This window comes from Hydra viridissima, unplaced genomic scaffold (genome assembly GCF_058129835.1).
Source record: "Hydra viridissima isolate aposymbiotic clone 2 unplaced genomic scaffold, HvirCarnegie_v1 scaffold_3, whole genome shotgun sequence".
Taxonomy (NCBI): Eukaryota; Metazoa; Cnidaria; class Hydrozoa; order Anthoathecata; family Hydridae; genus Hydra; species Hydra viridissima.
In genome coordinates this window covers 245017-271399 of record NW_028324302.1, presented here as the reverse complement: position 1 = coordinate 271399, position 26383 = coordinate 245017, and the positions used below count along the sequence as shown (strand labels likewise).

The window sequence follows — 26383 nt, the reverse complement described above, 5'->3', positions numbered from 1 at the left end:
TAGCGTTAAAAAACTTCATCTTTAAAATTTCAAGCTGAAGCTCAACTTACTAAAAGAGGAAAAAATATCTACAACGCTTCAGAGTTACATTCAGATGGTATAGATTGTCGATTTGTTTACAATTTAACTATTTTCTTTGGTAAATACATTATAGATATAGAGTCAAATAGAACAACTAACAAAAAGAAAATTTTCACACTTAAAGTTGGTGCTAAAAGATATTTACAAACTGAACCTCTACATGTAACACACAAAAAGTAAGATAAATTCAAAATATTTAAGTATGAAAAAATTCTTGATTTCTAATTTGTAATACTTCGTTATTTTTTAATGATACTTTTTTTTTTTTTTACTTATTATGTTATTATTGTGTCTTGCTTGTTATTACACTTATTATTACTGAATTTATCATTGCACAAACATGCTATACTTATGCCTCTAAGTATTTCTAAAACAATTTAAGTGCACTGAATTCTTACTTAAAGCTAAACAATAGTTAAATGGTAAATAGGTTTCTTAAGATAATAATAAAAAAAAACTATATATAGTCTGCAAAAACCTAAATAAAGTTCGCAAAAATCGAATCTCTTTTAATCTCGCACGAACAAGATCTTCCAAGTAGTAACGTGAATTGCTGATTTGTATTAGTATTTATCACTGTGACAGCAGCCATATTTGTTGTGCAAGAACCTTCCCCTGAGAAGCAGGATTCATAAAAGTTATCGTCTTGACAAGTGATGTAAAAATGCTGACGAGGTGTGAAACTAAACATATACTTAAAATTAATTATTCAAATAGCATTTGGTATTTTTCAAAAACTTTTTAAAATTTATATTAAAAGTTCAAAAGGTGGTTAGGGTTTCTTTACTATAAATACTGACGCTTTAACTGTTATAAAAGCTTCAGCAACCGAAAAAGGCGAACATATTTTTTTCTCTCCTGTAACTTTTTGGTTCACTTTTGAATAAACAATCCATTGCTTGCTTAATTTAACTAACTGATCTGATAATCCAACCCAACGGTGATCCAATCCAAAGGTGATTGGTTTTATCGAAGAAGATTTCGAAAAGGTTTTTTCTACTGATTACAAGATATTAAGTCTTAAGTATTTATTTTTTAAACTTGAAATGACCAAGAATAGATGTTGATTGTATAAATTCCTTTGCATCAACTCTAACTTTTACGATTCCAACATATCGTTGCTACCTTCACTCATTTCTGAAACTCTTCCTATTGGCTATTTTTTTCTGGGCTTATCTGAAAAAATAACTAATATGATGTCATCTTTTTTAATCTCTGAATATTGACAATTCCGTTTATACCGTTGTAATAGCTAAGGAAGCAACTTTTACACCCATCTTTTCCAAAAGTAGCAAAACAAAAGCTTCTTCGGATGGTAGTCTTAAGTTATCAATTGAATCTGGAGCAAATTGTCTTTCAATTTTTCCCGTCAAAAAATGATTAATAGTCAGTGGTTAATCATCTCCAATATTAGCACTTTGATTTGTTAGTGGTGTAGAGCTTAAAAAACGTTTGGTACCTGTAAAGGTTATACGAAATTCTATACTTGTCAAATCAGCTTTTCTAGGTACTGCAGTAATCGCTCGTTTTGCAGCTTTTATGATTATTTCAAATGCATCAACGAGGCGTGATTCTGAAAGAGGGTTGAAACTCTATTTTATTCCTTTATTGTTTGTTGAGCAATTAGTTTTAGTTTTATCTAAGTTTTAAGAAGTACTTTGATTTACTTCTTCCTTTTGAAAAAAATGCCTGGTATTATAAAAAATAGTGAAACAGTAAATTTATACGAAAAAGTCTTGATTGATTGTATCAAAATAAGAGCAAAATAAATTTAGTCAATGCTACCTTTTTGTTCCAACAAATGGCGCGCTTAACCAACATGTCAGCTATATTGCTATCTTCAAATGCTATTAAGCTTTTTGACGCCTTTTTTTTTCTTAATCGCATCGCTTTGAATCTCGTTCGCCTAAGTGGATTGGTGAAAACTTTGTTCTACTGAACCGCTTTTGTTGGTTACTTGATTTATCAATATAGTGGTTAAACATCTATTCAATGACTAACTCCAAAGCATCTGAAGAGTCGTTATTTATCTTTTCAATTTCTTCATTGAGGTTTCGTGTTCTTTATCGTCTAGGAGCTCATAATTGTTTGACAATTCAACTCAAGGACTTCTTCTTGAGAATTATAACTCGGACTTTGTCTTTACTCGAGGTTTATCATTGCCAGGCACTTGAATGAACTGGTAACTTGTTTGATTTAAAGGAAGATTTTAAAATAATTTTTTTTTTGGTTTCAATGTCGATACTCCTTTTGAACAGCTGTTTGATCTTCAATTTTGTGTTTTAAAGATTTTTTATTTCTTATTTCTTTTGCGTTCTTCCTTTAAAGAAACTTCCCTCTGCTGCCAGCTTTTAATTCAATGGTGATCAAAGAATAATATCAATTGTGTACAGTTTGTTGACTTTGTCGAAGATGTTAACGAAGGAATGTTTTTATCTGCATTTTATAGCTTTTATTAAAAAAAAAGGGATTAAGTGTAAATTAAGCTTATTTATAATGTCTGCACGCTCTCATTTAAAGGCTGTTGCTGTGAAGGCGTTTTTAAATTTAGAATAATGCTATTTTTATGATAGCAAGCACTTACCACAAAAAAAACACAGGTTTTTGTTGAAATCTCTTCTGATCTATCAATGCTAGTTGTATGTAAATTAAATTACGTTTACGTAAAACCTATAAGTTTCTTTTTTCTTCTGCTTTAATTTAAAGGATATCAATCTTTAAAAACTCAGGGAGCATTAACATGCTGTTGCCAACAGCTTTTTTACAAGCTGATTACAATAACTTTATGTATTGTTATATAAATTTATCGTTATGTAATCGCATTTATTCAATATATCCATTTCCGTATTTTCTTAATACTTTACTTTTTTTCTCTATGTAACTACTCTTTATGCTGTCATTTGTTTTTCAAGCATTAAAGAAGATAATGGGTTTTAGAACTCTTTATTTTGCTATTTCTCTTTTTTAGATTTTGGAAATGACAACAAATTAGAAAAATGGTATGAATACAAGCGCATTACAAATCCCGAGTTAAAAGATTCACGTCTCATGATTTGTAGTGCACCTTCGTTATTAGTTTGCTATTTATTTACCTCGATGGAAGTGTGATTTGGTGGACACATTCCTTGCATAGGTTGTAGGTGGTTCCACCCGTATTCAACGTTTTTTTAGGTGTACAACAAGAATTATCGTTACAAAAAGCAATTGTTGTGCCGGTCGGCAATCCGTCAGGTACTCTCCACGTAAGTGTACTTCTCTTTTTTCGAAATACTTTCAAATTCCCAACTTTTTATTGAAACAAAAAAACAAAAAAACAAAAAAACAAGAGTGGCATAGAAAGCGTTTCTAATAATTTAAATCTAATTTTTTTATATTAACAATAATCATGACTCACGCATTATAGTTTGTGTTGTTCCTTCTACATCCTGTAGTACATTAAGCTGTAAAAATGTAAGTGTTTGTGAGTAGTTGAAGAAACAGAAATGTTTTAAAAACTATCCGACGTGCAAAGGTTTACCTGAGTATCTCTCTTTTTTCTTGACAATGCTAAAATTAGATTTGCATAGCTAACAATTATATTAAAAGTTCATTTATTTAAAAAACACTAAAACCTCTATAACCACTAGAATTCTTAGAAATGCAAAAGCATTTCTTTGAACTTTATGCAACAACTGTGAACATAATTTTCTGCCTAAACATGAATGGTACAAGCATGTTGCAGGGGAATTATTTAAGATACGTGCAATAAACGTTTGGGTGGCTTACTTGGACAGTAAAGCGTGTTCTGAAACATCTCATTTTTAAGCAATGTCGACATGGAGAGCACTGTTCCCAAGGTGGCGTAGGCTCGAAAGCAACTATATTCAGCATAGTCTTTATATATCTTTTCGATGCTATTATCATATTTGGTGGTATTCAAGGAACCTTCTACAAACAATGTTTCCTGTGAAACTATTAAACCAAAAAACCAGCCAAACAATCCAAACCAAATAGCAATTGATCTTGACATTTCCTCACTCTTCTTTAACTTTGAAATTTTAGAAACAGAAAGTTGAACGAAATTTGAAAGCTATGGTTGACTGTTTATAGCTCAATTGATTGAAAAAAAAAATTAAAACAACAAAAGTTACTTTATTTTCCTGAAATATTACCAACATGTTTTATTCTATAAAGACTATAATCTAAATAAGATTTATTTTCTCATATCAAAAAGATTTTGCTAAACTAAAAATAGGTATCCAAACCAAATCCCATGTCATTTTTAAAATACAACTTTAAACCTTTATTTAAGCCGAGTTTTAGAAGGATTTTTTTCCGCTATTGTTAACGGAAAATTTCTAGAGTTATGAAATAGAATAAGAGGCTTTTAATACAGACTCTTTCAGACTATGTTCGTTATTAAAAGGGTAAGTTTTTACTGGCGCGGCACTTAAGCTAGACTAAAAAAGCTGGCTTTGTAACTTATATGAAAAACCTGACGATGCACAAAAACGTTGCATCAATAAAAAAAAGTTGGTCTTCAAGAATTGCATTGAGATATTACTCATACTTTAAAAATTTTAAAAGACATTTTCAGAGCATATTTAAAATTTCAAAGACTTTTCAATACCCCCTTGTTTAAGACTTTTTGAAATGCTTTTGCATAACGTACTTTCTGCAATACTCTCGTTTAAAGTACTTTTCGCAATGCTCATGCTTCAAAAAACGTTTACCTTACATTTAACAGTGCTTCACGGTTAAAGCAAGAGAAAATTGCAGGCTGTCTGGTTCTGGCAGTTGTCAAATAATAAAAGTTAAGACCCAGACACCAAAACTTGAATTTCCTGTTTCACACTATGAGCATGGGATACATATGAAAGAGTTTGAAATGCTTGAAAATGCAAGACCAGGTAAGTATGATTAAGTTCTTATATAAACTAAAAGTTTAAACTATTTGTCTCATATGAGTTTAGTAGTTGATAAGCGTTATCTTTTTGATTAAGAGAGTTTGGCCTCTTTAAACAACTAAAAACAATCTTAAAAACAAACTTTTCTGAAAGATAAGTGCTACATTTGATGATAAATAGTGAATCATTCAATATCTGTTGTCAAATTTGCAATATGTGTAAATAAAAATGAGAACTTTACTCAATTCACCAAGTGAAGTTTTCAGGGTTTCGTTTTTTACTTCTTTTATCGATTTAGTGGTTTAAAAAGTTACAGGAAGAAATTATTCAATAAAAAAAGTTACAAGAAAAAACCTCATAGAATTTTGATTCAAGAGACGTTCGTTTGATGTCGATGAAATATTAACAATTATAATCAATTTTAAAGTATTAAAAACTTATAGTATAAAGTCCTTAATTAAAACACTTAATAACTTTGACATTTAAAAGAAATATTGATTAAATTAAAAAAAAAACCTTTCATTGTAACTTATAAAAAGCTGCAGTAAAGTTTGCGATGAGTTTTTTGAAAATATGTAAACGACTAATTGCTAACTTTGAAAATAAAAAACTTTCATAAGATTTGCTTCTTAGTATGTTACTTATCTGGCCTACAAATTGCAAATCCCAGTTTCCAGTTTTAAATTTAAAAACTTTTAAAACTGTTTCAAATTTTTTTTCGAATAATTAAAGAATCTTGAATACGGAAATAAGTAAAATGAGGAAGTTTGGGAAAATAAACACAATCGATCTTTCTTTATATATTCAAAATGAATAATAAAAGCTCTCCTAATAATGGTAATCCGCTGAAATGAAATGTTTTCTTTAAAAAGAAAATAAAGTCTATAATAAAAAAATAAATGAAAACTTGCTCATTTAAAGTAATAAGCTTTCATTTTTGGTTACTTTGGTTTAAAAAAAGATTTTGAATTGATTCTTTTTTAAGAAAATAAACAGAGTTTTGTAGTTAAATGGTTTATGTATATATATATCTAACACACACACACACACATACACACACACACACACACACTCACACACAAACACACTGTACTTATATATAGACAAATAAATATATGTAAATATGCACATTTGTATATATGTATATATATGTATGTATGTATGTATGTATGTATGTATGTATGTATGTATGTATGTATGTATGTATGTATGTATGTATGTATGTATGTATGTATGTATGTATGTATGTATGTATGTATGTATGTATGTATGTATGTATGTATGTATGTATGTATGTATGTATGTATGTATGTATGTATGTATGTATGTATGTATGTATGTATGTATGTATGTATGTATGTATGTATGTATGTATGTATGTATGTATGTATGTATGTATGTATGTATGTATGTATGTATGTATGTATGTATGTATGTATGTATGTATGTATGTATGTATGTATGTATGTATGTATGTATGTATGTATGTATGTATATATTTTCAATGACTGATGAAGCTACATCAATTTACAATTACATTTTCGTTTACACAATTTGCTTAAGCAATTATGCCTTGTGAAATTTATTTAAATGTTTTATTTTATACTAATACATTTATAAAATACATTCAAAGTATAGATTTGAAAAAGACTTAGATTATATTGATTGAAAAATGTATGCATGAAATTATATATTTTTTAATGAAATTGGAAAATTGAGTTGTGCAATGAAAGTTGTTGTTTGAGTGTATAAAAAGGTATGTAACAAATACCGTTATGTAATAAAATTGACACAACTTGTGTACAAATTTTGTATCCTATGTTGATTAGGTTTGAATACTGGTTTTGTCAACAGATTTAAGTTTATTATTAAATTGAAAAAGTAAATTTTAAAATGTTGACGGTTGAGTGCTGAATGAAGCATAAAAAATTACAAAAAAGATGCATTCAAACTTTTAATTTAGATTTGATTCAATTTAAAATGGAAAACAAATTTCATTTAGATGATATAGTTAAGTTGCTGGTGGAAGTCAGAAATAGAATGATGTCATAAAGCCTCAAATTCAATGTATTTGACAGCAACGAAGTGCTATTTTAAAGCGTTTTGATTTATAGATCGCAACAGTTAATCCCAAATTGGCTGAAAATGTAATTTTGCAATTGCAAACATTTGAACAGGTGCAAAATTTTGAAAAGAAATTTTGACAGTCCATGCTGGACAAGTTGTAGATAAGGAATATTTTGTTCCAATGACAAACTTAAACTATTTTTTCTTTAAGTTTCAGATACACAATATCTTGGTCTTCAAGGAGGTGTTACTTTGAAAAAGATTGTCAGACAAATAATGAAAATGGTCATTACTAATGATTTGGTAAACAGTTTTAATTTCATGGGCTAATATCGGACAAGATAAGCGATATTGCGCCGACATTTGTAAACAACAATGCGCCATTCTTATCATACTTATTTTGGCAAGTATTAGCATGTCAATAATGCGCTAATATTGTTTGTCTTACATTGGAATACAAATATTGTCATATATTGACATTTTCATATTTGTACACATGCTTAACTTTATTGAATATCGATAATGGCCTTCAGTATACATTTTGAAGTTATTAACTTTGACAACTATACCGTAGATTTCCCTAATTCCGAACAGTCCCTAATTCCGAACAGCTTATTGCTACATCTTTATTTTTGTGGGATTTTTAAAAGGAAGCTGATTAATAACTTGAAAGACTAGGGTAATGAGAATATAAACAAATATTTTCAAAATACATATTGGTACCATTAAACTTTTTAATTGCAAGCAAAACACTTTTTAAAACCCCGAAAAACCAACAATATAAAACCGACTTAAAAAGAAACAGGCAATTTAAATTGCGAACTGTTCGATGTAAAATTTGAAGGTGATTATTTATCTGAAAAAAAAAAGCCAAAAAATAGCAATACTTTGTAAGATATCTAAAAAACAGTACTTTTCTGCATAATTTAAACGTTTACCAAATTCTGAACAGATTTTGGAATGCACTTTTTTTTTGCAAAAGTTAGCGTTTTCACGCGCAAGTAATTAACAACAATATTTAACAATAGTAACGACACCAACTTAGAAACTTATAAACGCTTTTAACCTTTTTATTGAATTTCTAAACGTCTTTTTTATCTTAACATTTGTTAACAAAAAAGCTTCCTATTTAATTAATGGGGAAGCATTCGCTAAGGATGCAACCAACTTAATACTTATAACTGAGACTTTTTCTGGTTAACTGACAGAAACAGGCAGTGACTGGAAGGTTTTTTTTTTAACGGATTACAAAAAGCTAATGGAAGACAGGATCTAATAAATAGATAATGGACACTCTGCACCAACACAATGTTATACCCTCACATTAAAATAAAAGTAATTTTAGATTTTAAAAATCTTTTTACCTAACTCGAATCTAGAGGTGTACGCAAGTATAAACTAGTTATTTTTTTAACTTGAATGTCATTTGTGGGATTTGATACGTACGTTAAGAAAAAGGAACACGGGTACCCAATCCCGAACGATAACTTTACTTTTTAAATTTAAAAATTAACAACATTTTTATAATAAATATATTTGTTGCTTAATTTGGTTCGATTCAGTTTAGATTCCAGTTTATTTATTTAAAAAAATTGATATGAAATTCATAAAGCAGGCGGAGTTATTCAACTTGTTCGAAATTAGGGAAATATACGGTAAGTAGTTTCTACATTATGTATCTATAGCTTAACTTGTGATGTTATTTTTAAGTTAATAATTTTAAGGTTTTTTCAAATGTCATTGTATAAAAAAATATACAAGAAATGTCATTTACTTTTTTTTGTTGATAAATTATATTTATTTATCATAATATAAAAAAGATCAGGAACTTTAAATGATTTTTGAAAAGTGTGCTTTAGATGTTAATTGCGATTCCTAAAAAAGTCTGCAATAGTTAAATAACATTTACTTAAAACTTCAGTTAAGGTTGAAGCTGTATTATTATACATCTATTTATAGACACAAAGTAATCATTGAAAATAATAAACTATAACAATTTATGTCATATATTTTACTATAGTTTATAATTTTGTTTCCATATATAAACATACATATATATATACATACATACATATATATATATATATATATGTATATATATATATATATATATATATATATATATATATATATATATGTATATATATATATATATATATATACATATATATATACATACATATATATATATACATATATATATATATATATATATATACATATATATATATATATATGCATATGGCGCTACTCGACTTTTGCACCCACCCACTCACCCCCACCCCCTAAACTATAACAATTTATGTCATGTATTATACTATAGTTTATAATTTTGTTTCCATATATAAACATACATATATATATACATACATATATATATATATATATATATATATATATATATATATATATATATATATATATATATATATATATATACATATATATATATATATATATATATATATATATATATATATATATATATATATATATATATATATATATATATATATATATTTATGCGGATTAAGAATCGTATAAAAACATAGCTCTCAAAATCAACGGAAAGTGCTCTTATCTGAAGCTGAAAGTACAAAAATATACGACAAATCCCTAATATTCGCCATCTTGAATAAACTATCTTAATGGTTTGTTTTGTTTTCTAAAGCAAAACATTTCTAACCTGATTTTTACTATAAAAAAGTGTTTTTTGACGCGAATGCTCTTTCAAGTGTAATCAGGCATACAGGCGATATATAAAACATGTTACTCTTGTAAAACATATAATTCCTTCTTGTGAATTATAGTTTTACAACTGAATTTTAAACTATTTTTTCAGTAGAAATTGTTACCTACAGTGTCCGACAAAAAAAAAGCTTAGTTAAACTCTCAAAAACTTACAACATAAAGGAATGACAATGAAATATTCTTCACAATATATATATATATATATATATATATATATTTTAACACTATTTCAGGAAGAAATAACTCATTTCAATAGTGTATCTTTAATATTCTAGAAATATCATTGGGCAATCTACAACCACATGTGTACGTCATTTTATAATTTGTCAATTAGAGCTTGACATGTCGAATTCCGGATGAATTTTAGGCGAGTTGTGAAAAAAAGTATTTATTGTGAGCGAAAACGTAATCCTAAATTATTTTTCTTGCTTCAATTGTCGCTTTTTCTATCAAAGCACCCAAGTCGAACATGGCGCCAGACAACTCAAAAAAATATAATAAAACAATTCACTGAGTTTGAAAAGGGTCAAATTGTGGCATGGCATGAAAGTGGATACACTGACCATGAAATTGGAAAAAAATTGAATAGATGATGCACTTGAATTCGAAGATTTTTATTAAGTATTATTTGACGGGAAGCTTTAAACGCAAAGAAGGGAGCGTAAGAAGGCGTAAAACAGCTGCCAGAGAGGGCAGATTGATTATAAGAGAGATTCGAAAGAATATAGTAGTATATATAGTAATATATATTTGTTACAACAAAAATAATAATAATTGACAAAATACAAATTATAGGTTGTCAGATTACAGTTAGTTTTTGTGAAGCTCATATTGCAACTTTTTCTAAGGAAAGCTGCGAGCTGTAGTAACATTAAAGCTTATCGAGGTTCGCTTTTAAACTGTTGACAGTTGGAGAACTAATTACTTTATCTGGTAACATGTTCCATGCCTTGGCAATGCGGTTGTTAAAAAAGTGGAAACGAGCTAAATTGTTGCTGTACTTCTCACGGTGATGAATTTCTCTGTGATTTGCTCTTGGTGGAATTGTGATGAGGGGAAAGTGCCAGTTGACTATGTCGATGTTATTAGTAAGTTTATATTTTTGAATGAGGTCACCTCTTTTACGACGTTCAACTAGAGAAGATAGGCCAAGATGTAAACATCTGGACATGTAGTCTAACTTTTTCAGTTTGTCTGGTACTTTTGTTGTTCTACGCTGTATTTACTCAAATGTTGACGAACGGACGGTTTTTCGAAGGATCCATTCTATTGGGAAATTTAAATCTTCCTGGAGCGTTAAATAACCATTTATTTCTGAAAGTAATCGGAAAAAAAGAGTTCAATAGGCAAAGCAATATCAGAATTGGACAATCGAACAATGGAAAAATGTTTTATGGAGTGATGAATCACCATTTTTGTTTGTACTTCAGTGCACGGTCGTGTGTTTGGCGGATACATAATGAACGTTACGTTCCATTAGTAACACAGCCAACAGTAAAGCACTATAAAAAGGCGAATGTATGGGGATGTTTTACTTCATCGGGTGTTGGTCATTTGTATAAAATTCCTGGCATTATGGACAGTAAAATGTACAAACAAATCTTAATTCATCAACTGATACCTAGTGCAAATGAGCTCTTTAAAGATAAAAGTTGGGTCTTTCAGCAAGATAATGACCAGAGACATACGGCAAACAATGTGAAAAATTATTTGAAGAACAAAAAAGTAGTGGTTCTTTTTTGGCGAGCTCAAAGTCCAGATTTGAACCCTATCGAGAATCTCTGGAGTATATTGGATCATGGAATCAAGACAAGAGCTCCAAAAAATGACAAAGAGTTGTTTCAAATTCTTCAAAATCAATGGAAGAGCATTTCTGGGCAACTCTTACAATCACTTGTTGACAGTATGCCTCGTCGATGCAAGGCAGTGATCAAAAACCGTGGCTTCACTACAAAGTATTATTTTGGTCTATTTCGTTATTTCCATAAAAATTCTCAAATTTTCGTCATTTTTTTCTTGTTTTTTTTCTATCTAGAATTTTCACATATATTTTTTTGGGAGTTAAAATTTTAAAAGTTATAAAAAATCAAAATTATATAAACTTCTTTGTTATGTTTTCTGGATTTTATTCAATTCAATTTATACAAACATAGTAGATTATTATGTTGTTGGTTTTTTATGCAACCTAACATTTATTTCACCAATATTTTATTTTACGATTAACTTTTATTTTACCTTGTCTTTGTGAGTTTTGTGTTTTGCGATGTCAAACTACATAAGTTAAACTTAAAAGAGGAAAGCTACGCTAACCTTTATTTGAAAAACTATTCACAAACTACCGTAGACATAAGCTAGATTTAAAAGAGGAAAACTACGCTAACCTTTCTTTGAAAAACTATTCAAAAACAACCTTTAACAAAACAGCGAGGCTTTTTTATAAACTCCTACTCTCTAACTACCCTAACTTATCAAATATTTACGCTAAGGATTTTATTTAGTTCAATGTAAACATACATAGAAGTATATTATGTTGTGACTTTCTTTTTTATGCAGCCTATCTTTTGTTTCACTTCTATTTTATTTTACGTTTATCTTGTATTTTATCATGCCTTATTGGTTTTTACGTCTTGTGATGCCAAGCTACATAAGCTAGACTTAAAAGAAGAAAGCTACGCTATCCTTTCTTTGAAAAACTATTCAAAAACTACCTTAGACATAAGCTAGATTTAAAAGAGGAAAACTATGCTAACTTTTCTTTGAAAAAAACTTTCGAAAATTACCTTAATCGAAAGAGATAGCACACGAATATAAAAAGTTGTATCTAATCATCCACTGCTTTTGCAGCAAAGTTACAATATTCTATGTAATGATATACAAAAGTGTATTTTATTAAAGATTATGCTACAGGAGCTGCGTAAAAAAAACTCTGGTGATCATTCTTTAAGAAAAAGGCAACTAAGAGACATGCGCGCCTTAGAAAATCCAAATCGCGATTCACTAAATTAAAAGACGAAAAGAACGAACTTCAAAAGCTCTTTCTAGACATTTGCGTTCATGATAGGCAATGCAGTTTTTGATTTTATGCAGCCTAATTTTTCATTCATCTATACTTTATTGTACGTTTATCTTATACTTTATCTTGCCTTTTTGAGTTTAGTATTTTGTGATGTCATACTAAATAAGCTAAACTTTGCTAAGTTTTCTTTGAAAAACAATTCAAAAACTGCCTTATACATAAGCTAGATCTAAAAGAGGAATACTACGCTAACTTTTCTTTGAAAAAACATTCAAAAGCTACCTTTAAACATGATTTAGATTTAAAAGATGAAAACTACTCTAACTTTTCTTCGAAAAGATTTTTAAAAACTTCCTTTAAACATGATTTAAATTTAAAAGAGGAAAACTACGCTAACCTTTCTTTGAAAAAATTTTCAAAAAGTACCTTAATCGAAAGAGATAGCACGCGAATCAAAAAATTTGCATCTAGTCATCCATTTCTTCTTCATCAAAGTAGCGAGGCGTTTATGCACTTTTATTCTATAATTTATCTCTATTTACGCAAACGGCTTTTGTTTAATTAAACATAAAAATGTTTAAAAGAGTATTTTGTTAAAGATTATGCTGCAGGAGCTGTGTAAAAAAACTCTGGTGATCTTTCCTAAAGAAAAAGCAACTATAATAGGTGTGCGCCTAAGAAAATCCAATTTGCGATTCACTAAATTAAAAGACTAAAACAGCGAACTTTAAAAGTTGCGCCCAGCGATGATGCACTAAAATAAAAGATCTTAGATGCTTATTTCCTTGAATGAAAAGTTAAACTGACCCACTACTAAGGTTGTTCCTAGCCTTCCGTTCTCAAACTAGGCAATTCTGAGAAGCTGTTTGATTAAGTACCGTTGATAGTAGTATCGCACGTGAGACACTTTTAAAACTCTGATTGTTAATTCCTTGAATGAAGAGATGAATTCATACTCACTAACGAAGTTGTACTTAGCCATCCGTTCTCAAACTAAGCAAAACAGTGAAGTTGTTTGATTAAGTATCGTAGTTTGCTGATTTGCACGTGCACCATTGCCAAAACTGTGATGCTTGGTTCCTTGATTGGGTTGAAGAAGCTTACTCATCAGAATGCTTTTTCCTTGCTGTCCGTTATTATGTTTTGCATTTCAGTGGTTCTGTTTTGCAATTCATTTTCTGTTTGTTTAAGTATCATCGATGATGGTGTCGTGCATGCAAACTTTCCGAAACTCTGATGCTTGTTTTTCTTGAATGGAGAGATGAGCTTTTACTTTAGGTGACTTTTAAAACTGTGGCAATTAGTGCCTTGAATGGAAAGACGAACTAACTCATTACAGACCATGGTTGTTCCTGGCCATCCGTTAACATATCAGTTAGCAGTACAGCGAAGCTGTTTGTTTAGGCTTTATTTAGCTGGTGTTTTTTCAAGGTTTATAAGCTTTTGTTGTTTCGAGAAATCACTACATTAAGCATTCGATGGTGATACACGACTGATGGCCAGGTTCTGATTTTCGAATGAAAAGGAGAGTTGCATCCGGCCACCGGTCGGCTTTCGACGCAAAACAGCTGTACAACTCGTCCAACGTCCAGTGACTAACTGTTGCAACGAGAAAGTTGGCTTTAATGGTCGTGCAGATTGTCCGCTCTGATGTAAAATGCTACAAAATTGCTGAACGCTCGGTTTGCGCCGCAAAAGAGTCATTCTGTTTCTGCGTTGCCAGGGTCTGTCGGCTAAATACGACTGTAGAACTCCGCGCAACCTTTTTCACCGCAAAAGTTGTACAGAGCCACACCGAAGGCTAACATCGTCTTTATGGTCGAAGGCTAAAATTGACCCCAGAGCTTTGAAAGTGACGTCACGAAATTTGCAAGGTATCATCGAAGAAAATTACGGCGGCCAGATGCGACACTTTGTACTAACTCTCCAAATCTTAGCCGGTTAAGCGTTCGAGTCGAGAGATCAGACGTTTTTTCGTCACCTAAGAGTCCGGCCGATCCGTTTGCGACGCTGCGGAAAGAAAAAAGACGGCAAACAACAGGGTTGTTACCGTAACAAACCTCCGTTAGTACCTCCATCTTTAGTGGCTTTTGGGGAAACGTTCGCTTTAAACTCAAAGGGAAGGTTGTTAAAGCTCACAAACGCCTGGTTAACAATTTTCTAACGGCAGAGACCGTGTTTACGATGGATGCAGGCCGTTTAACCGTGCCCAAAGCGCAAAACCTTTTGGAAAACTCTTCTATTCAATGCAACGAAACTACTAGTCGCGTGCACCTAGCGGCACGTTACAATCAAAGGACGCTCCTCGTGGACACTAATGCGTTTCGATCCTCGTAGTCTGGTAATATTTTTTTTAAACCTCTCTCTCTATTAGATTACGTCTTTGTCAAAACTACAACAAACATGTTGTCCCGTTGACCACTTTCTATCTTTTTTGTAAAAGCTGTAAGTTGATTTTTCTTGCTCGATAAAGTTAAAGCACTTTGTCAGAATCGTGAGAAGAGAAAACCTTGTCAGAATCGTGAGAAGAGTTTTTTAAAATCATCTTTAAGATTTGGTTAATTCTAACATAAAACACACAACGTTAAAAAAAATTGAGACAATCAAATTACCAGTTTGACATACACACCAGATGAGACAAAAGTTTAGCGTCAAAAAAGTTCATCTTTAAAAGTTCTAGCTGAAGCTCAACTTACAAAAAGTGTAAAAAGTATCTATAACGAATCAGAGTTACATTCATAGGGTTCAGTTTGTGGATTTGTGAACAGTTTAACTATTTTCTTTGGTAAATACATTACAGCTATAGAATCAAATATAACAACTAAAAATAAAGTTAACATACTTAAAGTTGGTGCTAAAAGATATTTACTAACTAAATCTCCATATGTATGTAACACACAAAAAGAAAGTAAATTTTAAGTATTGAAGTATCAAGCGCATAATTTCTAATTTGCAATATTTTGTTTCTTCTTAGTGATCTTTTTTTTTTTTTTTACTTATTATCTTATTATTGTGTCTTGCTTGTTATTACACTTATTATTACTGAATTTATCATTGCACAAACATGCTATACTTATGCCTCTAAGTATTTCTAAAACAATTTAAGTGCAATGAATTCTTATTTAAAGCTAAATAATAGTTAAATGGCAAATAGGTTTCTTAAGATAATAATAAAATATCTGTATATTGTCTGCAAAAACCTAAATGTAGTCCGCAAAAATCGAATCTCTTTTAATCTCGCACGAACATGATCTTCCAAGTGGTAACGTGAATTGCTGATTTGTATTCGTATTTATCACTGTGACCGCAACCATATTTGTTGTGCAAGAATCTTCCCCTGAGAAGCAGGATTCATAAAAGTTATCGTCTTGACATGTGATGTAAAAATGCTGACGAGGTGTGAAACTAAACACATATACTTAAAATTAATTATTCAAATAGCATTTGGTATTTTTCAAAAACTTTTTAAAGCTTATATTCAAAGATTATGCAAGTGAGTTTTGGATCCTGATAAAGAACTTATTTTTAAATTTCAAACTCTTTTTATGTTTACAAATGATTGAATTTTGAAAATTGAAAATTAAAAATATTAACGCTTTAACTTTCATAAAATCAAATGAAAAAGGCGAACAACTTTTATTCTTATTTTTTTTATTTACACTGTTGGTTTTATCAAAGAAGATATCGAAAAAGTATTTTCTACTAAGTACAAGATATTAAGTCTTAAGTATTTATTCTTGAAATTTGAAATGACCAAGGTTTGATATTGATTTTATAAACTCCTTTGTATCAACAAAACTTTTACGATTCTAACATGCCGTTGCTACCTTCATACAGTTCTGAAATTCTTCCTTTTAACTATTTTTTTCTGGCCATATCAGAAGAAATAACTAATATGATATCATCTTTTTTTAATATCTGAATATTCACAATTCCATTTATACCGTTGTGATAGCGAGGGAAGCAGCTTTTGCATCCGTCATTTCCAAAAACAGCGAAACAACTCTTGCAGTCTATGCTAATGCTTCTTCGGATGGTAGCCTTAACTATCAACTGAATCTGGAGCAAATTGTCATTCAATTTTTTCGGTCAAAGCATGATAAAGAGTCAGTGTTTTATTTTCTCCAATATTAGCACTTTTACTTGTAAGTGGTGTAGAGCTTAAAAAACTTTTGGTACCTGCAAAGTTTCTACGAATCCTTCACTAGTCAAACAAGCTTTTCTAGGTGCTGCAGTAATCGCTCGTTTTTCAGCTTTTATGATTATTTCAAATGCATCACCGAGGCGTGGTTCTGAAAGGGGGTTGAAACTCCATTTAATTCCTTTATTGTTTGTTGAGCTATAAGTTTTAGTTTTATCTAAATTTTAAGAAGTACTTTGATTTACTTTTTCCTTTTGAAAAAAATGCCCGGTTATATAAAAAATAGTGAAACAGTAAATTTATACGAAAAAGAAGGAATTGCTCGAAATACAATCTGCATTTAAAGGTTCTCTAAATCGGATGAATGATTTTATTTAATGTAACATTTACCTCAAGGGCTTACGAGGGAGGTTGATAAGCTTCAATTAAGCAAGTCTTGATTGATTTTAATAAAATAAAACTAAAATAAAATAATTTGAACTTTATACAATTGCTTTTTTTAAACTTTCAAAATTAGATTATTTGTTTAAAAATAATGTCAATATTTTTTTTCTGTATATTTGTAATAAAGATAATAACGTTTTTATTTCGTATAATAACTTAAGCCTCACCGGTATGTTCTTTAACCATGACTACTCGTATTCTTCATTAGCTATTTAAAGGCTGCATCACTATCATCCACCTAAATTCGCTATCATCTTTTTCAGCAATATAGTTTTCTAAATCAGTGCTACTTTCTTGTTCCATTAATTGGCGCTCTAAACTAAAATTTACCAGCCAAATAGCTATCTTCTAATTTCTATTAAGCTTTTCGACGCCTTTTTTTTTCTAAGTCGCATCGCTTTGAATCTCATTCGCCAAAGCGGATTGGTGAAAACTTTGTTCTACTGAACCGCTTTTGTTGGTTACTTCTAATCAATATGGTTGTTAAACATCCATCTAGTAAATAACTCCAAAGTATCTGCAAAGTCCTCATTTATCTTCTCAACTTCTTCATTGAGGTTTCGTGCTCTTTATCATCTAGGAGCTCATAATTATTGGACAATTCAAGTCAAGGGCCTCTTCTTGAGACTTTTACTTAAAACTCGCACTTTGTCTTTACTTGAGGTTCATCATTGCCAGGCAGTTGAATGAACTGTTATCTCAATTCAGTTGAAGGAAGATGTTAAAATAATCTTTTTTTTTGGTTTCTATGTAGATATTCCTTTCGAGCAGCTAATCGATCTTCAATTTGGTGTTTTGAAAAAGTCTTCTTTTTGGCATTCTTCCTTTGAATAAACTTCCCTCTGCTGCAAGATTATAATCCAATGGTGATCAAAGAATAATGTCAATAACGTACAGCTTAAAAGCTTTTAATATTTTTACTTGTTTTTCATTTAATTTGTTGGTTTTGTCGAAGAAGTTTCCGAAGGATAGTTTTTATTTACATTTTATAGCTATTTATATTAAGAAAAAAAAAAGGGTTAAGTCTAAACTAAGATTACTTATAATGTGTGCACGCTATCATTTAAAGACTGTTGCTGTGAACCCGTTTGTAAATTTCAAATAATACTGTTTTTATGATAGCAAGCAACTACCACAAAAAAACGCAGGTTTTTGTTGAAATTACTTCTGATCTATCATTCTTAGCTGTATGTAAATTAAATTACGTTTACTTAAAACCTATAATTTTCTTATTTTCTCCTGCTTTAAATTAAAGGATTTTAATCTTTAAAACTCAGGGGTTATAAGCATGCTGTAATCAACAGCCTTTTTTTGAGTTGAATATAATAACTATATGCATTGTTATATATATTTATATGGTTATGTAATCGCATTTATTCAGCATATACATTTCCGTATTTTATTAATACTTCATCTTTTTTCCCTATGTAACTTTTCCACATGCTGTCATTTGTTTTTTTCTAGCATTAAAGAGGAATATGGGCTTTAGAATTCACTATTATGTTATTTAGGGAGGTCAACAACATGTTTTTAAAAAAAAAATTTTTGAATGATTTAGATTTAAGACTTAGATTTATTTGTTTAGATTACAAATTACACTTCATATTTTAGATACATATAAGTAACTTTTTAAATAATCACTATTCATCATTTTAAGCATACAACAGATTTACCGCTGTATTTCTTTAATGTATATTTTGGAAAAGCATAAAGTGCAATTCAAAAACTACGAAAAGCTGATCTGTAAACCTAGAGAAAACTTTCAAATGTCAAAAATCAAAGTCTTAAGGTTTTTTGAGTAATATCAACAAAAACTGTATGTTGTGATGCTGCAACTGATAATTAAAACTTATAGCTCTTAAAGGAATATAGATGGAAAAGCAAAAAGAACTTCCAAAAAAGGTGTTTTTTCCACTTGCTCAGCGCTCCTTTCTCTTTTTTAGATTTTGGAAATGACAACAAATTAGAAAAATGGTATGAATACAAGCGCATTACAAATCCCGAGTTAAAAGATTCACGTCTCATGATTTGTAGTGCACCTTCGTTATTAGTTTGCTATTTATTTACCTCGATGGAAGTGTGATTTGGTGGACACATTCCTTGCATAGGTTGTAGGTGGTTCCACCCGTATTCAACGTTTTTTTAGGTGTACAACAAGAATTATCGTTACAAAAAGCAATTGTTGTGCCGGTCGGCAATCCGTCAGGTACTCTCCACGTAAGTGTACTTCTCTTTTTTCGAAATACTTTCAAATTCCCAACTTTTTATTGAAACAAAAAAACAAAAAAACAAAAAAACAAGAGTGGCATAGAAAGCGTTTCTAATAATTTAAATCTAATTTTTTTATATTAACAATAATCATGACTCACGCATTATAGTTTGTGTTGTTCCTTCTACATCCTGTAGTACATTAAGCTGTAAAAATGTAAGTGTTTGTGAGTAGTTGAAGAAACAGAAATGTTTTAAAAACTATCCGACGTGCAAAGGTTTACCTGAGTATCTCTCTTTTTTCTTGACAATGCTAAAATTAGATTTGCATAGCTAACAATTATATTAAAAGTTCATTTATTTAAAAAACACTAAAACCTCTATAACCACTAGAATTCTTAGAAATGCAAAAGCATTTCTTTGAACTTTATGCAACAACTGTGAACATAATTTTCTGCCTAAACATGAATGGTACAAGCATGTTGCAGGGGAATTATTTAAGATACGTGCAATAAACGTTTGGGTGGCTTACTTGGACAGTAAAGCGTGTTCTGAAACATCTCATTTTTAAGCAATGTCGACATGGAGAGCACTGTTCCCAAGGTGGCGTAGGCTCGAAAGCAACTATATTCAGCATAGTCTTTATATATCTTTTCGATGCTATTATCATATTTGGTGGTATTCAAGGAACCTTCTACAAACAATGTTTCCTGTGAAACTATTAAACCAAAAAACCAGCCAAACAATCCAAACCAAATAGCAATTGATCTTGACATTTCCTCACTTTTCTTTAACTTTGAAATTTTAGAAACAGAAAGTTGAACGAAATTTGAAAGCTATGGTTGACTGTTTATAGCTCAATTGATTGAAGAAGTAAAATGTTTAACTAAAGTAAAAAGTTTAGAAAAAAAAAACTTTTTTTATTCCAAAAAAAATTTAAATACAAAAAAAGTTACTTTGATTTTCTGTATTATACACCAACAAGTTTTATTCGAGAGTGACTTTATGTAAATAAGATTTTTATTTTATCATGTAAGAAAGATTTCGATAAGCTAAAAATAGGTACCAACCCAAATCCGATGTTATTTTAAAAATACAATTTTAAACCCTTCTTTAAGCTGAATTTAAGAAAGATTTTTTTCCGCTATTATTAACGAAAAATTTCTAGATTTATGAAATAGAATAAGAGGATTTTAAGGCAGTATCTTTTGGAATATGTTCGTTATTAAAAGGGTAAGTTTATTTCTGGCGCGACACTTGAGCTAGACTAAAAAAGCTGGCTTTGTAACTTATATGAAAAACCTGACGATGCACAAAAAGTTGCATCAATAAAAAAAAGTTGCTGTTCAAGAATTGCATTGAGATATTACTCACAATTTAAAAATTTTGATAAACATTTTCAGAGTATATTACAAAATTCTCAGACTTTTCATTACCCCCTTGTTTAAGACTTTTTGAAATGCTTTCGCTTAAAGTATTTTCTGCAATTCTTTCGTTTAAAGCACTTTTCTCAATGCTCATGCTTCAGAAACGTTTACCTTGCATTTTAACAGTTCTTCACGGTAAAAGCAAGAGAAAATTGCAGATTATCGAATTCTGGCAGTTGTCAAATAATAAAAGTTAAGACCCAGACACCAAAAGTTGAGTTTCCTGTTTCACACCATTTTCACGCCATCACCATAGCATGGGATACATTTGAAAGAGCTTGAAACGCTTGAAGAAATGAGACCAGGTAAGTATGATTAAGTTGTTATACAAACTAAAAGTTAAAACTATTTATCTCATATGAGTTTAGTATTTAGTATTTTATTTTTTGGATTATGAGAGTTCAGCCTGTTTAAAAACTAAAAACAATCTTAAAAACAAACTTTCTAAAAGATAATTGCTACATTTGATAATAAATAGTGGATCATTCAATTATATATTGTCAAATTTGCAATATTCGTAAATAATAATCAGAACTTTACTCAATTCAGTGGACCTAAAGTTTTCAGGGTTTCGTTTCTTACTTCTTTACCTAGTTAGAGATAAAAAAAAAAATTACAAGAAGAAATTATTCAAAGTTACAAGAAAAAACTTCATAAAATTTTGATTCGAGAGACGTTCGTTTATTGTCGACTTCAAAAATTTATAACTAAATTTAAAGTAATCAGAACTTGAAGAATAAAGTCCTTAATTAAAACACTTAATAACTGAGATATTTAAATTTAATGGTTGATTAAATAAAAAAAAACCCTTTCATCATAACTTAAAATAAGCGCTAGTAAACGTTGTGTTGATTTTTTTGAAAATATGTAACCAAAAACTTTGAAAACAAAAAACTCTTCAAAAGATTTGCTGCTTGTTATGTTACTTATTTGGCCTACAAATAGCGAATCCCAGTTTCCAGTTTTACATTTAGAATTTAATTTTGAAAGCTGTTTCAAATTTTTTTTCGAATAATCAAAGAATGTTGAATACGGAATTATAAAAAAAGAAGCTTGGGAAAATAACCACCATCGATCTTTATTTAATTATTCTAAATGAATTATGAAATCTCTCCTGATAATGTTTGCTTTAAAAAGAAAATCTATAATGAAAAAATTAATAAAAAACTAGCTCATTTAAAGTATTTAGCTTTCATTTTTGGTTACTTTGGTTTAAAAAAAGGTTTTTAAAATGGTTATATATATATATATATATGTGTGTGTAGATAAATAGATAGATAGATAGATAGGTGAATATATAGATAGATAAATAGAGAGATAAATAGATAAACAATTAATTATATTTTTTAAAATCTATATTGATGAAATAAAAACTGTTTAATGAAGACTTTTAGAATACTTATTTAATAATCATTTTGTTTTGTCTAGAATGAACGTTTTCTTACGCCAAGACTAGTTAAGTTTGGCACGCAAAGTCACGTAATTTTATAGTATAATAGTAATGGGATGACTCTTAAATAATGAAAATTTACTGTAGATTTATTTTTCTAAACCTAAACCATATTAGTTATGTCAATTCAATAACTATAAAGTTTCTTTCCAAATCTATGCACCCCATCAAAGTTTCTTAATATTTTTTCCGTGCTCCACACAAACTGATGCTTGTGAAGCACACTTTCCTGTAGAGTTTACTAAAAAAACTGTGTTTAAAGTCGATACCTACTGGTTATTTTTCTTTAAAATAATAAAATGAAATCATTTTATACTTCGAATTTATTCTCTTATACTTCAAAAAGAAAGTATAGCTGTGATATCGATAGCATTTTACAATTATGCATGCTTAAACTACGTATATATTTTCGAATTCTTCAAACTTGAAAAAAGACCTACAAGAAATCAATTCAACTATTTAAGCAAATTCGAGTGAATCCACTAAAATATTGATAAATGAAAGTTAATATATAAGTAAGATATGATAAACAGATAAAGTAAAATTAACAAAACAAATAGTAAATATAGAGTATATATATTAAATATACTGTAGAAAAATAAAATTATAATATGCAAAATGGAAAGAAATACAAATATATTTAATTATACATATATTTATATCATAGCTTATATACAATGTATGTCGTAAATACTTATCAAATAAAAACTTATAATTCTAACACAAAACAATAAATTTTAAAAAAAGATTCTTAAAATTGGAGATTAGGTCTACACGGAACAAATAATATTTCGCAGCGTGTTCTGTTAAGCTCCAAATATAGAATATCTAATATTGGAGATTAGGTCTACAACAAATCTATTAAATTACAAGCTTTCGAGTTAATTTTATTACTTCTCAAAATAAATAATAAATTTCAAAAAGGATTTGGCTAAAAAAGGAGAAATAACAAATAAAATGTGAAAAATGAAGTTTTGTAAATAAAATAATAAATACAGAATAAATGTAAAAATTATGGCATACAAACGCTAATTCATAACAAATATCATAGAGGATTAAATAATTACAAATATATTGTGCAATATACATATTGTATATTATACATTACAAATATTTAGCAAATTAATATATTTAGCATAAATATATAAAGCAATACACAAAAATGAGATACTTTTGAAGTTGGAGTTTAGGTCAATATGGAGTTTATACTACTTTAAAGCGCATCATCTTAAACTGTAAAGATACTTTTGATATTTAAAAATAGAGATTTGCTCTCAAAGCAACTTTGTAAAATTTTACACCGTGTTGTTTTAAACTGCATATTCACATTTCAGTACTTAATATTGGAATTTAGATCTATACAACATTAGGAAAATTTAAAAGCAATATACCCTTATATTGCACCTTCAGTTTTGAAAGTTTTAAACTGCTGAAAAGGGCAACAAAATGAATTTATGACATTTTAAAGCGATATTCCAAATATCACTACAATATGTTATCGGAAATGCCACATTTTCAGTTAATTTTATAAAAGAAATGATAAAATTAATGTAAGTTTAAAGAATCACGCATATAAAGAAACGAAACAAAACTAAATTAAAAATTCAGCGAAAAAAATGTTTTCATATGACAGCTTACAAGTGGAAAACTAAATGAAAGCTAAGGCTAATCCCATTATGAAAATGGTAGATCCGAAATATTTTCAGACTTGTCATATTCAATTCGTTTAATTTCTATTTAAAGTGTAATTAGTTACGGATTTTTTACAGATGGTGATTGAAAAAAATCTTGCACAGGTTTTATTTAAACAGTATTGTGTTAAGTAACATAATGGTATAGCTAATGTAATAGAATTAGTAACGAGCTCACAGTTTAGTTTTTGGGAAGTTTTTACTATTATTACTTGAGTTAATTTTATTGGATTTTTTAAGCTGTGTCATTTTTCAATGGCATTCTAATATTTTACAAACTACCAAACATTTTATAAAGTTACCCTAAAGTAGTTTGCTACTTAAAAAAAAAAAAGTAATAAGAAAAAATATGCTTGTTACTGTAAAGTACGCTGGAAGGAAACTTAATCATAATGAGATTTCAATAAAAAAAAATAACTTACAAAAAAATAAGAATGAAATCATGCTCCGAAGTTTTATTGAAACATTTGTGTAATATTTCCGATAAGATATTTACGTATGTATTAACATTATTAACCTGTATTTTTTTTATAAAGTATAGTTCATTTTTTAAGTAGCATTGTAATCTGGGCACTGATGTAATTACAGATGACGCAATTACAGATGACAAAGAAAGGCAATTTCGTTAATACAAAAAGCAGTGTGATTTCGGTGATTTATTTGAGGAATCTGTCGAGCTATAAATAGCGTCTTTTATTATAAACAATATCCGTTTACAAATATCATTTAATTTGAAATGACACAAATATGCGCAAAGTATTTTTAGATTCCAAAGTACTCTATAAATTTGAATAAGAAAGAACAGTTTTTAGCTTTCAAAAACAAGTGGTGGGTAATTCACAAAAGTATTCTTTAATGCGAAATAATACTGAATTTAATCATAAAGATTGATAATATTCCAGAGAATGAAAGCATTTTAGATAATGTAGTGAAACAGAGAAACTATTTCACACAAAAAAAAAAAGTGTTTCAGTTTTTTAGATATATAAGAGTTCGAATATATTTGGTTTATAAAGCATTGGCAACTGCATTATAAGAAAAACCTATTCGAGTTTTAAAAAAATAACAATAATGCAATAAATTTGTTTACTATTTTTCCTCAGACTCTCTTTTTATTTTTATCCATAAAAATTCAGAAAGTTAAGCATAGTTTTAAGCTTAAGGTTATGCTGTGAATAAGAATGTAATACCGATGATAAAAACAATGCGTTCAGATTGTCAAGCTACAAAAGTTAAATTTAAAATAGGAAAACTATGCTAATTATTCTTTGAAAAAGTTTTGAAAAAGTGTCTTAAACGAAAGTGATAGCCCACAAATTTAAAAAGTTCCATCTAGCTATCCATTTCTTCTTCAACAAAGTTGCGTGTAGTTTAGGGTTTGGGGCTAGGGTTAGGGTTAGGGCCAGCGTCTGTTGGCTAAACAAGACTGTAGATTCCGCGTAACTTTTTTCACCGTAAAAGTCGCACGAGCCACACCGAAAGCTAAAATCGATTTTTTCATTTTTTGACGATGCAGCGGACAGCGTCGTTGTACAGCCACCAAATAGACGCTCTACGGCACCAACCCCTTTGCAGCCATTTGGAATCTATCGGTACGCTGGAGACACTTGACACAAAGACGTCAGCAAGCTATCAACGCTTGTCAAAAATCCAATAGGCAGCTAGATGCGACGTTAAACCCGATTCAGACGCTACAGAGCCTAGAGTTTTGAAAGTGACGTCACAAAATTCGCAAGACTTCTTTAATGAAAATTACGGCGGCCAGACGCGACTCTTTGTACTAATTCTGCGATTCTTAGACAGTTAAGCATTCGAGTCGAGAGATCAGACATTTTTTTCGCAACTTAAGAGACCGACCGATCCGTTTGCGACACTGCGAAAAGAAAGAAGACGGCAAGCGACAGGATTGTTACTGTTACAAACCTCCTTACGTTCTTCTATCTCGAATTGCTTTTTGGGAAGCGTTTACTTTAAACCAGGGGTGGCCACAGGTTTTTTGATAAGGGCCAAAGTTAGGGTTAGGGTTAGGGTTAGGGTTAGGGTTAGGGCTGTAGTTGCGGAAAAAAAACTGGTTTCGGGGGTATCAAGACTGGTATCTGGGGTACGGGGTGATTCGAGACTGGGATCGGGGTTGACAACACTGGTATCGAGGGTGCGTTTTGTTAAAAGTGGTATCCAGGGTGACAATCATGTAACCCTATGAACCAGTTTTGTCACCCTG

General features: G+C 29.8%; 2 protein-coding genes and 1 long non-coding RNA gene across 3 annotated transcripts; 1 reads left to right on the top strand and 2 right to left on the bottom strand.

Annotated features, from left to right (window-relative positions):
• Positions 1–353: 353 nt before the first annotated feature.
• On the bottom strand, positions 354–4331 carry LOC149890486 (uncharacterized). The gene is made up of 6 exons (XM_090082753.1): positions 4212–4331; positions 3847–4108; positions 3599–3627; positions 3476–3521; positions 3174–3366; positions 354–764 (listed from the first exon to the last, which is right to left on the bottom strand). The coding sequence occupies exons 1-6, from the start codon at positions 4236–4238 to the stop codon at positions 560–562; spliced, it is 762 nt and encodes a 253-aa protein (XP_089938879.1). The 5' UTR covers positions 4239–4331; the 3' UTR covers positions 354–559.
• A 2019-nt stretch (positions 4332–6350) lies between these two features.
• Positions 6351–11996, top strand: LOC149890485 (uncharacterized). Its single transcript, XR_016451026.1, has 3 exons — positions 6351–7144; positions 7252–8689; positions 10061–11996. It is a non-coding gene; the product is annotated as an uncharacterized LOC149890485 (long non-coding RNA).
• A 3922-nt stretch (positions 11997–15918) lies between these two features.
• On the bottom strand, positions 15919–24655 carry LOC149890484 (uncharacterized). Its single transcript, XM_090082631.1, has 6 exons — positions 24585–24655; positions 20127–20480; positions 19879–19907; positions 19756–19801; positions 19454–19646; positions 15919–16206 (listed from the first exon to the last, which is right to left on the bottom strand). The coding sequence occupies exons 2-6, from the start codon at positions 20368–20370 to the stop codon at positions 16002–16004; spliced, it is 717 nt and encodes a 238-aa protein (XP_089938757.1). The 5' UTR covers positions 20371–20480; positions 24585–24655; the 3' UTR covers positions 15919–16001.
• Positions 24656–26383: the final 1728 nt, after the last annotated feature.